At 38.4% G+C, this 16,254-nt stretch overlaps 1 protein-coding gene across 1 annotated transcript; it reads right to left on the bottom strand.

The window, feature by feature from the left end:
- Positions 1 to 2,325: 2,325 nt before the first annotated feature.
- Positions 2,326 to 16,117, bottom strand: LOC139474466 (eukaryotic translation initiation factor 1A, Y-chromosomal-like). The gene is made up of 6 exons (XM_071257501.1): positions 15,988 to 16,117; positions 14,215 to 14,298; positions 12,888 to 12,991; positions 11,683 to 11,815; positions 8,550 to 8,638; positions 2,326 to 3,635 (listed from the first exon to the last, which is right to left on the bottom strand). The coding sequence occupies exons 1-6, from the start codon at positions 16,001 to 16,003 to the stop codon at positions 3,630 to 3,632; spliced, it is 432 nt and encodes a 143-aa protein (XP_071113602.1). The 5' UTR covers positions 16,004 to 16,117; the 3' UTR covers positions 2,326 to 3,629.
- Between the last annotated feature and the right edge of the window lie 137 nt (positions 16,118 to 16,254).

Below are 16,254 nucleotides of genomic sequence, written 5' to 3'. Positions count from 1 at the left end.
AAAACGATATCCGTTGGGGTCATATGCGGATAGAGATGCAAATATCAAAGGTCAAGTAGGGACTACTTTCAGTGTTTATAAACAAACATGGCGTCGCACTTGTCATTCGGCGATCGAGTCAGAATTAACCATCGTGAATCTGGATAAACTACAGGGATAATTGATACAATTATTTAAAAAAACAGTCTTATATACTGAAAGTCAGTGTCGAACTGCGACGTAACTAAGGCATTTTATAAGTTTGGGCAACTTTGGAGATATAAATTTCGAAACAATTTTGCGAGGGCACTAGGCCTAGCCAAGCGGGATCAGAAGCCACATCTGTGCTTGTAGACCTCCGCGGCTTGAAACCTTTTCCACAAATAAAAATAGTTGGGTTTAGGCGAAATATGTATGAATTGTTACCTTGTTTCGTTTTGGCGCTGTGTATACATCTGACTACACTTCTTAACGTTATGACAGAACAGGCCGACTGTTAACAATCACTGGCCTTGATGTCTCATAGGCTAGGGTTAGAGTAGCTTCCCTTTGACAAAGGGCGGTTACTCTAGCGGACAGACCGATGGATTGTCGCGAAAGGCAAGTAAAAACAATTGTTGTTTTGCGTATATGTTGCTTCGCCACTGTATAAGAAACAGATTTCAGTTTGAACTATATTGGCTACAGTCACTGTCCGACTGACTCATCACCTAACCTGTGACGTAATAAATATTAATGCGCGCATTCCAGGAAAACTCGCCAAGGCTCGCTAAATACAATGTTTATTCCTAATGCAGGATATTTACCATCCCCAAACACACTCGCGTGATAACCTCTATAGCTTGGGCAGTTCGGTAATTCGCCCTATCTGAATGAATAAATGGTATCCCTTTGTCTCTGTAAAGTGTTAAGAACTTGAATACATTTCCAAGTATAGACTCCATGTCGTGTACCAAATATATGGCTATGCAAGTGTAATGTAACATCATGGGAGCAATGTTTTAAAAAAATAAAAAACGCAGCGTCATTTTGTCATTTTAGAAGGTGCACGTGTAGAATTTTCTCGAAATGATTTTTTGTGTGTGGATAAGATGTTTTATCTAGACTGCGTTATTATCATTAGAACGAGGTCACGTGCGCATAATTCTAAAGTTCGTTTCAGACTGCCATCATTGGACTTAAAATGAATGTAAACTTCCTGTTTCAGTTTGAATTTGTCTCCTGTAAACTTGTCGATAGGACTCCTTGTGACTGAAATACTTCAAACCACAGGTAGATCGATCGGCAGTTACTCGATATTTCAATGACAACAGTCTGTGAAAAATTATATCCTTTTTATAACAGGCAAAAAGCAGTTTTCTAGCATTTCCCACAATACTTTAGGAGTTACCTCCAATCAAGTTGAGTGAGTGAGTGAGTTGGGTTTAACGCCGATTTTAACAGTATTCCAATTATATCACAGCGTGTCAGCTTAATGTGGGAGGAAAGCCCCAAGTGATGCATGTCTCAGACATTTACCACTTCAGTGAAACCCGCCAGCAGGGTTACGGTGCTGACAAACCTAGAAACATAATCAGAGCGAACCAGGATTCGAACCAACAATCATGGGTTTCTGGCGTGCCCAAGGGACGCAACTCTGCACAGGGCCACCCGTCACCCCTTCAGTTAGGTGAAAAGGGGTTCAATGTTTTGCACTTGTATTGTGACCTGCATGCACTGTGTGCGTGCGTGTTTGTCCACTGCGATACCAAACACACTTAAACATGGCTACCCTACTCAGACATAGTATTCCATCTGCAAGCCGACCAGTTTTATCTTCTGAAGGTATAAGAGGGTAACAACAAGTACCACCTTTTAACGTTTTTTTTAGGGATGATGAGTATGATGAGGGATTCCGCTCTGTGGCAGACACCCTATTCACTAAACCACAATACGGTCACTAAGTCAATTAAATTAGCTCATACAAACATGTTGTGAGAATATGGACAGACTGACCCTCAATGGGACAGAAGATGGTTTAACCTTCATGGCTTAGGGATTGGACAGACAGCCAGAGACCATTACTGGTGCTTAAAATAAAATTCAATGCCAGCCAGTCCTATGTTAGAAATGGCCCAGGAATTCCTTAACCTTCCAGTGAGCTTATGGCCGAGGAAAGAAAATGTGACTGCAGTAGACAAATTAAGCAGCCAGGGTTTACACAGGGGTTGCTTGATAAACACAGACATTTGAGACAAGTTGTCGGATACAAATGAAATGATTTACACATCTACTTCCAACAATGGTGATGGCAATCTTATACCAGGAGTCTCTTGACTTGGTCATCTTAAGTAAAACAAAAGACAGTTAGAATTTACATCATTTAATCACCTAAAGAGTTGAAATAAAACATCTGCCTCATAAAAATACTTTCAAGAACGAGAGTGAACTTGGCAACTCTCTCCTGAGCCAAAAGCTTGCATTATTAGTGGATGAAGTTAATATATTATTTCATAAATCAACATGATCTTTTTTCCTGTATTGTGACAAAATTCTGAACCAAGCAAACTGTAAACCTCCCCTTGATCTGAAATGTTGTAGCTGGGATATATAAGTGTTTTAAAGCTACCAACTACATATCATGTGCCACTCATATTGCCTACATGACAATCATAAAAAGATGCTAAAAGTAACACCCAACCATTATATACAAACAGGTATAGACATCAGGGAATAACCTGTACAGTCTTCTCCAGTCAATACAGGAATTAATAGCTATATCATACACACATACACCCCCATGAAGACAATGGAACATCCCGGACACACATACTCCATACCAGGGATATACCATCATTATCATCATGGGGTCATACAATTTTATTAATACAATCTGGTGGTACTGAATATCATCTGATTCTCATAAGCACTTTTGCTGTAATAAATAAGACGTCAGGTTTTTAACATTTTTTTTCATTATATTTTTTTTTCTTCTTTATTTTTATCAATTACTGTTTTGGTACCCATTATTTTGTTTCCTATTAACATGACAAGAATCACTTTTAAATATTATATGAGCATGTTTAAACTTACAAAACTTTTGTGAAAAAAAACAGACTGTAAAGTGAAACTGAGAGAAGTGCCTCAGGTGTTATCTTCTATACTTAGATTTAATCACGATTTTACAAACAAATCGCACACATAAACTTCAAAAGAAAGAAAACAAATATTCCAAACTAAATCAAAAGGTACACAAGACTTACAAATATTAATATGAAAGAATTTCAAAATAAAAATGAATTCAGAAAATACAGACACACAAACAATTTTTTTTTCAAAAGATTAAGATGTTCTATATTGACATTAAAAATAGTATATTCATAATCCTAAACCATCCGGTAATCCAGACAGACTATGATTCAAATCTGTCAGGGATGGATTGACGTTGTAAAGTCCCTCTTCAAAGATATCAGAAGGCTTCATGAAGATTGTTTGAATCTGAGTTGTACAGTTGCCATGACAATAACAAGAGAACAAATCTGTGATGTCCTTGTGGCAGCGACAGCCATCATTACAGGTTTCAGGCTGCTATTGTCATGTTACTTCAGTATTCCAAACACATCACCGATTCTTCTCAACACTCAACTTTTGACAGCTGCAGTGAGGTTTTCCTAAATCTGAAAAAGAAAATTAAATATAATTAAAAAATCGGCAGTCCATAAACAACAAATCAAACCCATAATCACAGTGTTCCCACTGACATTCGATACTGGCAGTCCCAGTGTAGAGGCAACTCTAAAAACTACCAGTCCCCTTCAATTTTTGTCAGTCCCAAATTTGAAGATATGAAAAAAAAAACTTTTGAAATTTACTTGGTTTCAATTCTTTGAACATTATTTTCAAGATTTCATTTTGGTTTGAAAATAAGATATTAAACCTCATAGAAACATGAGCAAAGCGAAAAGTTATTTTCTTGCACTAAAAATTGACAATGGGAAAACCCTGATGATCAAAGACAAGCTGACCACGTTCGAAATATATATTTTATTGATTATGGCAGATTTTTTTGTGCAACAGCAAAGATTTATAAGGTACTTTATTCGCAGTCCAAAGGGACTGACACTGACTGACGAATTACCAGTCCAGGCCTAATTTTACCAGTTAAAAACAGGTAATTACCGGAATATGGGAACACTGTAATTAACCACTGACCAAGCTGATGACAGACTGAGTGAGTATGGTTTTACGCCGCTTTTAGCAATATTCCAGCAATATCACAGCGGGGGACACCAGAAATGGGCTTCACACATTGTACCCATCTTGGGAATCGAACCCGGGTTTTCGGCGTGACGAGGGGACACTTTAACAACTTGGCTTCCTGACCACCCCTCAAGCTGATGAACTTTAATTATCAGCAACAATGTGCAACAGTTCTGTCTATCTGAACAACTTCCCTACAAGATTACATTGTGCAAGCATGGACTTCTTCCATGCACTACATAATCCACTAGTGTGGAAGAAGGATGACAAAGACAATTTGTAAAACAAATCTTGTAATATGATATGTATAACACAGGGTTCCACTGCTTTTCAATGCTACATCAGCAACAGGAAGTTCTGTCACTAAATCATCAAGAGAGCATTGTTAGCTCACAGAGCAGGAAAGTGTATCACAACAATTTCATCAATATTTAAATCAAATGGCTTAACCACCACAAACAAAGTAAAAATCCCACCATTCCAGATCGTATCAGAAACACCCAATGACACTTGACTACATATGACACTGTTTATCTGATTTATTGCCAGCATGGAGGAAATCTGCCGCCATCAAGGTTCGTTTACTTAAAAGCAATGCCCCAGTTCTGGAGAACTCCTCCACTGATCAATGCACTGCAGGGAGCTTACAAGGATGACCAAGCTACTGTCAGTGCTGGGAATACAAATGCTGTATTTTCACTATTAAGCCTGGGCATCTATTACTTTCGCTCAAAGCCATTGACTCTCCATCTATTAGAGTCCAGAAGTGAAAGCAAATAATCCTTACATACCTCATGTTAATGTGATAGGGATAATGAATTTCATCAAATGATGGATGAGGCCCATCTTCCTGAGGCAAGAGAGTTAACTGACTATAAAAGTCCAGTTTCCACCCTTGCCGAACTAGGCTAGAATTCTGGAGTAATATTTTGGCTGGACTAACGTGTTTGTGCATAGTACAATCAAAATCACATAACGAAATCGACATCCGGTTTATAAACTGCCCTGTAGATTGCAGGATTTGCAAAGCATGTGTACCGCCAACTAGGCATCAACTGAAATTTTCCAAATATTTTCATGTTTTTAATCAAGGCGCCCACGTCATTTGATGCACTTTGCAATCACAATATAGCCTTTGATTATCGATCAAATCATTGTGACTGGGCGCCGCCATTTTGCAGAATCTGATTGGGCAATAGGAGGGATGTAGAAGGGACATAACTCGCCACAGGTGGTGCTACGATCAAGCCCAGAAATTCCGGCCTAGGTTGGCAAGGGTGGAAACTGGACGTAAATGGTTATGGAAATTGAGTGAGTGAGTTGGTTTTACATCCGTTTTTCACAGTATTCCAGCAATATCACAACAGGGAACACCAGAAATGGACTTCCCACATTTTACCCACATAGTAATTGACAAAGCAGACCCTTGGCTGATGGCAGGATGTAAGTAACTGAGACAGGCAGTCCATTGGCTGATGGCAGGATATAAGCATTTGTCTATCTGTTTTGTTGTTTAACACCGCACTCAGCAAGATTCCAGCTAAATTGACGTCAGTCTGTAAATAATCGAGTCTGGACCAGACAATCCAGTGATTGACACCATGAGCATCAATTCACGCAATTGGTTTACGATGGCATGCATCAACCAAGTCAGCGAACCCGACCACCCGATCCCATTAGTCACAGGATGTAAGAAACACAGGCAGACCATTTGCTCACAGCAGGAGCAACAATATAAGCTAATCAGGACATGATGGACAACAAATCTGGCGACACTGTACATAATGTAGCCACAGCACCCTAAAAGTCACAACCAGAAATCTATTCTGACCGGGATACCTTACGTTTGTTTTTTTTGGTTAGGTAACCATAAATGTAGGGGTGTGGATAAAAATATGTGTACAAGGTTGAATATGTAGAGCACTGCTGAAGGCTTTTTGTTTAAATATGAAAATAACATTTGTTTCTGGCTGTTTCCAATGTTGTGCCATGTAGACAAACACTGGGACATGCTGCTCTTGAATGTGTCCATTTTGAGAACAGTTGGTGTTACATTGTTTTTGCGGTGTCTAAACCACATGTTCACAGGAGATCCATCTTGATCCTCATTTTGAACTAATCAACCAAATGCTTGTTTGTTGGTTGGTTGATCAACGTCGCACTCAGCAATATTCCAGCCATATGACGGCGGTCTGTAAATGATAGAGTCTGGACCAGACAATCAAATAATTGACATCTTGAGCATCGATCCACGTAATTAGGATACGATCACATGCATCAACCAAGTTGGCAAGTCTGACCACCTGATCCTGATAGCCGCCTCTTAAATGGGTTGCCAAAGACATATTCTCCCCCCCATCTTCACGGGTACCTATCAAATGTAATCCTTGTATTTATGATGCATGTATCCATATAGAAATACACTACATAACACAATTTGCTGAAAATTAATGTTTTGTGTGGTGAAACTAAATATCAGAAGTTGGTCTTTCCGAAGACCCACTCATTGGCCTCTCTTTGAAGTCACATGACCAAAATGTAATCCCAGCGTAATACATATTGTTCCACTTATGATGAAAAGCATGTAATTTTAGAATTGAAGTAGAAATTTGGTTTCATATTACAAACTCTCAATTACATGTACAGGAGACAGTGTCCAAGTGTTGATAAACATTAAAATATCTGATGTCACTCCAGGATTGTTTCCTAGAATCCCCTCAAGAGAAATCATACAGTGTCCTATGACCAACTTTGTATCCCATATCAGCATAACCAGGCTGTTTTGTTGACGAGCAAAAGTAAATAGTGCATGAACCAGATTGTTGGAAGGTGACTATGGTGATGCTAGGTGTGTTCGGGTGGACTGTTTTTTCAGAAGCTGGAAACCTTTGTTTTGACACGCTTCCGTTTATAAGAATGAGAAATGCATAGTGTGAGATAGGATAAGTTTAAACATTTTAATTATTTCTTTCATTATACTTCTTAATTAAAGCTAACATTAAATATTCTAGTTAATCTACCCCTCATTTCATTACGAAAATCCCAGTAAGTAAATTAGATTCTTGTTTTCACTTCAACATGTTCAATATACAGCTTCAGCCAATGGGGTTCAAAGTAGCTCAACAGGATCAGCAGCCCTCCAGTCCCATCCCAAACAAATCTGGTCAACTTGTCTACATTGATGGTTATACCATCATTTTCTGTTATTTTCGTGTTATTATTAGACTATTACCAGCTGAATTCACAACAGAATTTTTGTAGACAGACATGGGGCTTTGGACTAGTGGTTCATGTTGCAGACTTCCATAACACCGAGTGAGGAACAAATTGATCGGTACTGCTAAGGTTTTGCACATGGCTCATGTTTTTCAACACATTTTTGTTGTATGATGCTTTAATGAGCTGAACATACCAGACCAAACAGAATGCTACTAGACTCTACCTTCAGTCTCGTGGACATAGTCCCAAGATGCACAATCATTTATCATCCCAAACTGGCTTTCACAGGAGATATAATTTGGATGAGATCATGCATTATCTACAAGGAGATATCGCAATCATGAAATTGTATCACAATTCTTTGTTGACCATCAGTTACTGTGATTTCACAATCAAATGACATCACAGCGGTAGAAACTAACATTTTGGGTTCACTAGTCCTTATAATGATAATATATAGCTAAACCCTTAAAAATGGTACATTTCTACTAGCCCTTATGATACCTTAACTATTGGGCAGTTTGGCAAGGACTACAGGACTATAGGACTAGTGCCAATTTCTATCGCTGCTGATATGGATGATAACTCCTGCACACTGCAGCCTTTCTGTGTTGAGTGTCACATCTTTATCACTGGTTCTAACTTACATGCGGTCCTCAACAACTCCTTTGATATTACCATATTGATATTTGATTACAATATCATGCTAAATTAACCCACTTGTGTCCTCCACTATTGACCACCTAACCCTGCATCACACCTCACATCTCTGTCACTGAAGGCGGTAACCCTTGTTATTACTATTTACAAAATGGGAATGATGATTTTGGATGATGACTAGAATCTCACCCGTGTGTCTTTTGATGTCAAACATATTAACACTTGTTGATAAAAGATTAAAAAACTCTTCAGGAAATGCAGAGTTTAAACGTTTATCAACTCCTGTATATATATTTGTCATTAAACGCCACCTGGGTGAGTACTCTATTTATCACATTGGTGTAACCCATGAGCATGGGGCTGGTAGTGGTAAGCGAGTGAGTGAATGAATGTCTTAGAAGCCACATCAGTATTCCACTTGACAGTATTACCAAGTCATAACGTCTACTTACATCATCAATTTCATCCACCCCTTCTTCCACGTCGTCGAAGGTGATGTTGTCATCCACATCCTCCTCCCATGTGTTCTCATTGATTTTAGCTGCAACACAAACATACCATAATCAAGATACACACCAACGTAACAGACATAAACTGGGTACTCCACTACTTGCCCAAAGGTGGACATTTCTTGCTTCAAATATTTTTCAAATATGTCATTAAGCTCTTTACTTGGCAGATACTGACTAAAACAGCTGTACAATAGACCAATATTTAACTCCCACAAACAAGTTGGTTTGGTTTGTTGTTTAACGCCACACTCAGCAATATTCCAGCTATATGACAGCGATCTGTAAATAATTGAGTCTGGACCAGACAATCCAGTGATTAATATCATGAGCATCGATCCGCGCAATTGGGATCAATGACATGCATCAACCAAGTCAGCAAGCCTGACTACCCAATCCCGTAAGTCGCCTTTTACGACAAGCATAGTCACCTTTTACGGCAAGCATGGGTTGCTGAAGACCTATTCTACCCACAAACAAGTAAAAGGCATGGTTACAACACCAGCCAGAAAGCCTGGGGCTAGTACAGATTCTGCGGGCCAGTCCCAATTTCCCCATTGTTTTAACATTACCAGGACATTTTATCTTTACCCGGGCTGCTACAGTTTAGTTCTAACCCTGAAAGCCATTTTACATTGTCGTTTGCCTGGCAAAAACAGGCTCAGAAAACCCATTTTTGTCGGGAATATAGTGAGCGAGTTAGTATTGCTTTAACACCACACCATCAATGTTGCAGCTATTCGCAGAGGTTTGGAACATAGAAATACAATTTTTGACATTTTCAGACCAAGCTGGGTAATAACTAATAAGTCAAAATATGCCAGTGTTATGAGTGAGTGAGTTGGGTATAACGCCGCTTTTAACAGTATTCCAGTTATATCACGGTGTGTCAGCTTAAAGTGGGAGGAAAGCCCGAAGTGATGAAGGTCTCAGATGTTTACCACTTCGGTGAAACCCACGAGCACGGGGATTGTGCTGACAAACCTAGAAACATTATCGGGGCCAACCAGGATTCGAACCCACAATCATTGGTTTCTAGCGTGGCCAAGGGACGCAACTCTGCACAGCGAATCGTGGCGCCTTAGACGACTGGGCCACCCATGCCCCCACCAGTGTTATGAGTAGAGGTGGGCCAATTCACATACAATGCAATTCAATTCGATTATCGATTTTACATGTCCGATTCAATTTGATTCGATCAATTCATGATTTGACTACTTCAGTTGGTATCACTTGTTTTATAAAAAGTTTTTTCAAACATTTGAGTATTTATAAATTTAATTTAAAAGAATGGTGCATCTTTTGTCTCACAGAATCATGTTGAATGTAGATAAAAACGAAAAATAAAACCCTTTATTTTCTGTTTTATTTGGTGTTCAGTTTCTGCATTATGTGAATATTAACAACAACTAAATGCCCAAAACACTTATTTAAAACTAACAATTCGTGAGACCAACCAGCCAGCTATAAGTCCTCTTTAACACTCATAACAATTCAGGTATTACAAGGTGGAATAGCACTTACGACATGACTTCAGATACTACTTAAATGCATAAAATTGACATTGATTACGAAAGACAACAAAATGCCTTAAGTTCCCTCAGCACTCATTCAATTGCAATTTTTCAGAAAGTTTGTATTGAAATATATTTTTTTTCTAAAATATATTGACAAGCATAAAAAAATATCTAAATATTGAATATTTTGCAAGCAAATCAATACCACTGAATACCAGAGCTCCAGATAAGCTTTTGGTGTTGAGGGTATTTTACCCATGCATTTTAAAATCATTGGGTATCAGTAATTCTATCTGCGTATTCAAATTTCTGTTACCCACTAGTTTTTACACATGTGGGTATTTAAGTTAAATATTTAAAAACACTATTCATCTAGTCCCTGCAAACTGGTGTTGTGTGGGTTCGAGAGCTTTATAGGACTCAAAAATACCACGATACTTCCACACAAAAGTGTGATGGCAAATGATCATGATGTGACTGTCATCGTGGAGTTTGGCAAGGTTGACGGAATGCCCGTTGATAATTTCAAAATAAGTTGCTGATTTGTTAATCGAATATGCAGGGTTACTTCACAATATTTTGATGATACGCACAAATTTTATTTTTGTAGCCCATCTGTAATGTTCGTTGCGTATTTGATACGCTTGGATTATATTTTGGTGCGTATTTCTGCATTTCTGATGCGTATTTCACGCAGATACGCAGCTTATCTGGAGCTCTGAATACTTTATAATTATGCACATAAAAGAATATCTTATGTCTGGAAAATTGCAATGTTTATTCATACTTATTTGGTCAGTCAGTCATATAAAATTTTACTCTTATTAAAAGTGTCATTTTGTGACTTGATTACAAAAATTACTATTTTGTGTCTTCATTTCATATTTGATTGATTAAGTTTGTAGTGTTACCGTGATACGGTGACTTCACTTCGCATAAGGTGCATTTCACTTCTTTTTTGTCTACTGATCTGGTGAAATAAGCCCAAACAGGACTTTTCAGGTTGCCAGGTGGCCGCACGAATGTTTGCTCAGCAGCCATGAGGCCATGGGAAAGGGCGAGATTGTGTGTGCGAGACTCACGTGAGATCTCACTAATAAAGATGGCGGTGCACAGTATTTGGGGACGTTTTGCGACAAAACAGTAAAACACTAATATCATTAACATAGAAATATTTTAGGCATTTTAAACTTGATAAGCATGAATTGTTTTACCGAATTGCTATGTCAGGATTATGAATCGATTCAAGAATCAGAAATTAAAAAAGACTGATGTATGCAGGGATCGATTAATTGTCCCACCTCTAGTTATGAGCATAAGAATGCAAAAGAAACCATATCTAGATGTACATTTAAGAAAAACTGATCCAAAGTGTTCAAGACACGAACAATGATCAATACATCAACATTAATAAACCTTTGTGCGATCACCAACAATGATAACAAAAACAGTCATTAAAACAATTCTCCAGAACTGTCTTCACTGACAACCATGACAGAAATGAACACAGAGAGATGCAGGAGTTCTCTCCCTTGATACAACTCCTACATATAGCTCACCTGTGGGTGGCAGTTCCCCGTATGCCTTAAGATTCCTGGCCTCATCTGGGGTGTACTTCAATATGACATCAGCCTTGTTGTCCTGGTAATCTCTCAACCCGAGCAGGATGATGTCACCACCATTGATCCATACCTACACAGATGAGATGAACACATATGATATAGAGCGGGCAAGTAGGAAGCAAAAGGTGAGGTGAGGTGAGGTGAAATGGGGTTTAACGTCGTTGCCAAGATTATTGCACTTATATAGCCATGTGCATGCACGTGTGTGTGTTTGTGTGGCTCCTTGTACTAGTCCGAACTGATGCTGATTTATAGTGCTAGCTCACCGAGATACCATGCCAGAGTTTAACATGAATACCCCACTCAGACACAGTATACTGACTCCCAGCCGACCAGTCCTTGTTTTAGCCCCTTAATGCCGAGCGCCAGACAGGGTAACAACAAGTACCATCTTTTAACGTCTTTTGGTATGACGCGGCTGGGGATCGAACCCTGGACCTTCCCCTCTCCGGGGGGCAGGGGGGGGCGCTCTACCACTAGACCACGGAGGCGGTCTAGGAAGCAACAGGTACAATCAAGAAGGGAGAGAATTTATTGACATCAACTTCTTTATTATGAGGAACACAACGTTTCGGAGTAAATGCTTACTCCTTCATCAGTTGAATGAATGATATGAGGCAGAAGGCATAAATGAAGGACTAAGCATATACTCCGAAATGCTGTGTTCCTCATAATAAAGAAGTTGACATCCATAAATTCTCTTCCTTATGTGTACATTTCTAAAAGCCTTTCTAAAAGCCTTTCAAAGACTTGTAATCAAAAAGGCGTCAAATAACGTTTTTTGACTTAATACATGATCATGATGATTAAATTGAAAACTTTGCAAACAAATTATCAACACAATACTGCTTTTCAAACCAATGATGTGTGATGCATCCTTGACTCCAAATTACAACCAATCAAATCCATCATAACAATGGGGAGTGGAAACAATGCCTTCCAACCATCAAAGAAGCAAGGTGTAAATTAAAAATGACTCTTCTTCCTTCAATACAGGATTTAAAGATCTAAGTTGGTCTGGGAAAGCCTCAGAAACATTATTGAGGACTAGAAAACTAACTAAGACATGTCAGACAGTTGTCAGACATCCTGAAAACAACTGAGGCTTTGGTCATGATGTTGCTGGGTACACATGTACTAACCTTCTTTCTGAGTTTGCCTCGGATGTGACACAACCTCTTTACACCATCAAAGCACAATGCTTCTAGTCTGCCGTTTCCCAACATCTTCGTAACCTGGGCGTACTCTGAAATACAAGCACACAGACTTATAGTTTAATTAGATCCAACTACATGTACAAGAAAATGTATTTGCATGACTCTTACATAAGTTAGTGATAAATGAACAGACAGTCTCACCTCGTTCACTAGAGTCGACATGCTAGACATGTCTTTATTTGTAATACCTGTACATGCTGGCAACCATGGCAACTGGAATTTGATCATTAATCAGACATTTGCATTCACCATGTTCAGTAACCAAGCTAACAGCAACAAAAACTTGACAAACCTAACAACCAAAGACTTACCATGTCTAACAGACAGATATATTTTGACTGTTTCAACTTGTTTTAAAAACTTTGCCTTTGTTCCTCACAAAAATAGAAATCATTTTTGGTAAACCAAGGAAAATTTTGTTGGAAAACATTGTTCCTTTCCTGGCCTAATTTCATACCTCATCCTTCAACCATGTCAACTGGACAGCCTAGTATGCCTACTGCTGTTACCATGGTTACATGTGTTTTACAGCAAATGTGCAAGCTTGTGCAGGGTAGAAATTAACCCAGAACATCAACTCGCCCACAGTGATAACATATATGTAGCATTTCTTCTTTGATAGGCATTTAGAAGTTGGAGTACTAAGTAAGGATAAGAATTTATGGATGAGCTCTTAATTGTAATAAAGAAGTTGCTCTTAATTGTAATAAAGAAGTTGGCTCTTAATTGTAATAAAGAAGTTGTTCATCCATAAATTCTTATCCTTACATATATGTAGCAATACCCCCCAAATGTTTGAAATTCTACTAGCCCCTAAAACATTAAAAAAATGGTCCGGACCAGCAGACTAATGCTAATTTCCATCTCTGCAATGTGTAATAATACACAAATAATATAAATATAAATTCATACTTGCATCAACCCTTAGCCATAACTTTGTCGTTGAGTTCATGCAAGTAGCCCTACCTTTTGAACTTTAAAAACTATTCAACTTACGACAACACCATGACTGTAGAATTACAAGATGCAGTATTGGACAGCAGTTCAAATGAATAACATTGTTTTCCATCTACACAAACATATTTCACAATATGGAGGAACAATTGGCTAGAAATCTTTATGTAACTAAATTCCAATCAACATGCTGTGCCATACATGACTAATAGCTGCCAGCAAGACAAGTAAACAATGTTACCATTGTTACTTCAAGTATACTGCTTTACAATATCAGACTATACAGTTAGACATTTACCTTGTCCATCTTCCTTGAACACCAACTCTCTCTTTTCATTCTCATTTTCATTCTTACCCCTCCTCCTGTTTTTACCTCCCTTTCCTGCAAAACAAAGGATGATTCTATTAGTACTAAACATTCATAACATAGTTATTAGCACGTTAATATTCTATCCGATACTACTAAAAAGAAGTTAAAGAAGACCTGATTCTTTCATATTACTATAATTAATTTGTCATGCCACCATGGCCACCTTCCTATATACATTTAGTCTATTTCCAAAATAGAAAAATTCATAATACAAGTAAAAAAGTATGTAAATTTTAAGTGGAAGTGCTGTAATCACCCAGTCCAAAATCGGCTTCCAAAACAAACCTACATGGGGGCGTTGCCTAAAGCTAAGGACACAGCGGCGACAAATGATTTCATTGGCTGATATGTTTGCCACATTTATCTATCTTGTATTCTGTTATACATATAGGGTTTCTGCTATTTCTGTTAATCCCACAAAAATAACACTGCATAAATTATGAATGTGTGAGACAACCTTTGATATTAACATCGTGAATAATTAAAATGGCAATTAACAACCTGAAACCAGCATTCTATTACTAACGCCAGCTGCCCTCGGTCCTATTCCACACATTAAATGTCAGGGATTACTCCCTTGAGTAAACAACTGAAGGCATTTAAATGAAAGAGCACTGAGAAAAAAGACGGGAAGGGGAACCTCTTGCTGATCAAATGCCCCTTTACGATGCTTAGGGTTTCTTGTGAGGCTGGGTATGTGTTAGCTATACCTTTTAACAAATTAATCCAATGTCATCTGAGGAAACAATTTTTATCAAGTTTTGAGTGTCGCGGAGTGGGCATTAGCTACTCAGATAAACTCATAAGCCTAGCTTTGTTTGTTGTTTAACGCTGCCGCCCTAAGCATTATTCTTGCCTTATGACCGCAGTCTGTAAATTATTAATCTGGACCAAACAATCGAGGGATTGACATCATGAGCATTGATTCACACAATTGGGATACGATCACATGCATCAACCAAGTCATCGAGCCTGACCAACCAATCCTGTTGGTTGCCTCTTATGACAAGCATGGGTTTTAACCCGGACCTTCACGGCATATAGCCTAGCTTAGTCAGCTTGTCGCCTAGCTTAGCTTCAAACTGGCAACATGAGTTTGATACTCCACACAGCGCTAATTGAAATTCGAAGTGCACATGGTAGGTGTACTACTCCCGGTAATGAAATTATGATAAGACTCATAAAAATTGGGAGAGATTTTACAGGTGATCCGAGTGTTAAAAAAAGCCACTGGTCATCGACTCACATATTGACAGAATACATAACAGATTCATCAACACGATCTAAGAATCATTCACTCCGCCCATGGTATTAATTCAAACAGACATTGCATGAAACGGTCATCAACACTCAACTTTGTGTATATTGTATTCAATGAACCGTGTGCCTACTTACACACACTAACACACGTCAAAAAAGGGTGTCGGAACACGTCGAAAGGGTCATTCACCATGTTCCCATCAACACCATAGTTACCTCTAGGTCTAACTCAACTAAATCATGAAATACTTCATCGTGGAATGTTCCACTCTACAACTGTACACATATAACAGACTTTCTCAACGAAAAAATGTGACGGAACAAATGTTTGACTGTAAACAAAATGGACGATTCGTGGATTCGCGGTTACACTTTCCTTCATGTGTTTTATTCCTTCGGCGATTCTAACATAAATATCCTTTACGATTCAAACAATCTTACCCTTATTCTTGGGCATGACTACTTTCTGTGTGAGATGTACAGTAATTCAGACAAATGTAACCAGACAGCTGTCGAAGATTTCAAGAACTAAACCAACTTCAACATGTGTCGAGAACAGACAATCAGTAACGGAAGTCCGCAGTTTCAAGAATGCTAGCTACCTTCAACACCTTACATATGTAATTCGAAATAATACACTAATCATTAACTGACAGTACGTGACAATATTTCGTTTATTATTTTTGTTCGTTTCACAATATTATATAT

Source organism: Haliotis cracherodii, unplaced genomic scaffold, assembly GCF_022045235.1.
Source record: "Haliotis cracherodii isolate W230 unplaced genomic scaffold, xgHalCrac1.p SCAF_3, whole genome shotgun sequence".
In the NCBI taxonomy this organism is placed as follows: Eukaryota; Metazoa; Mollusca; class Gastropoda; order Lepetellida; family Haliotidae; genus Haliotis; species Haliotis cracherodii.
This window is presented reverse-complemented; position numbering and strand designations above follow the sequence as displayed.

Coding starts and splice junctions, on each gene's coding strand:
- LOC139474466 (XM_071257501.1), bottom strand. Junction 12,992..14,214: donor GTTCAAGGAAGATGGACAAG/GTAAATGTCTAA, acceptor CTTGTATTTCAG/AGTACGCCCAGGTTACGAAG. Junction 11,816..12,887: donor GAGGCAAACTCAGAAAGAAG/GTTAGTACATGT, acceptor TCATCTGTGTAG/GTATGGATCAATGGTGGTGA.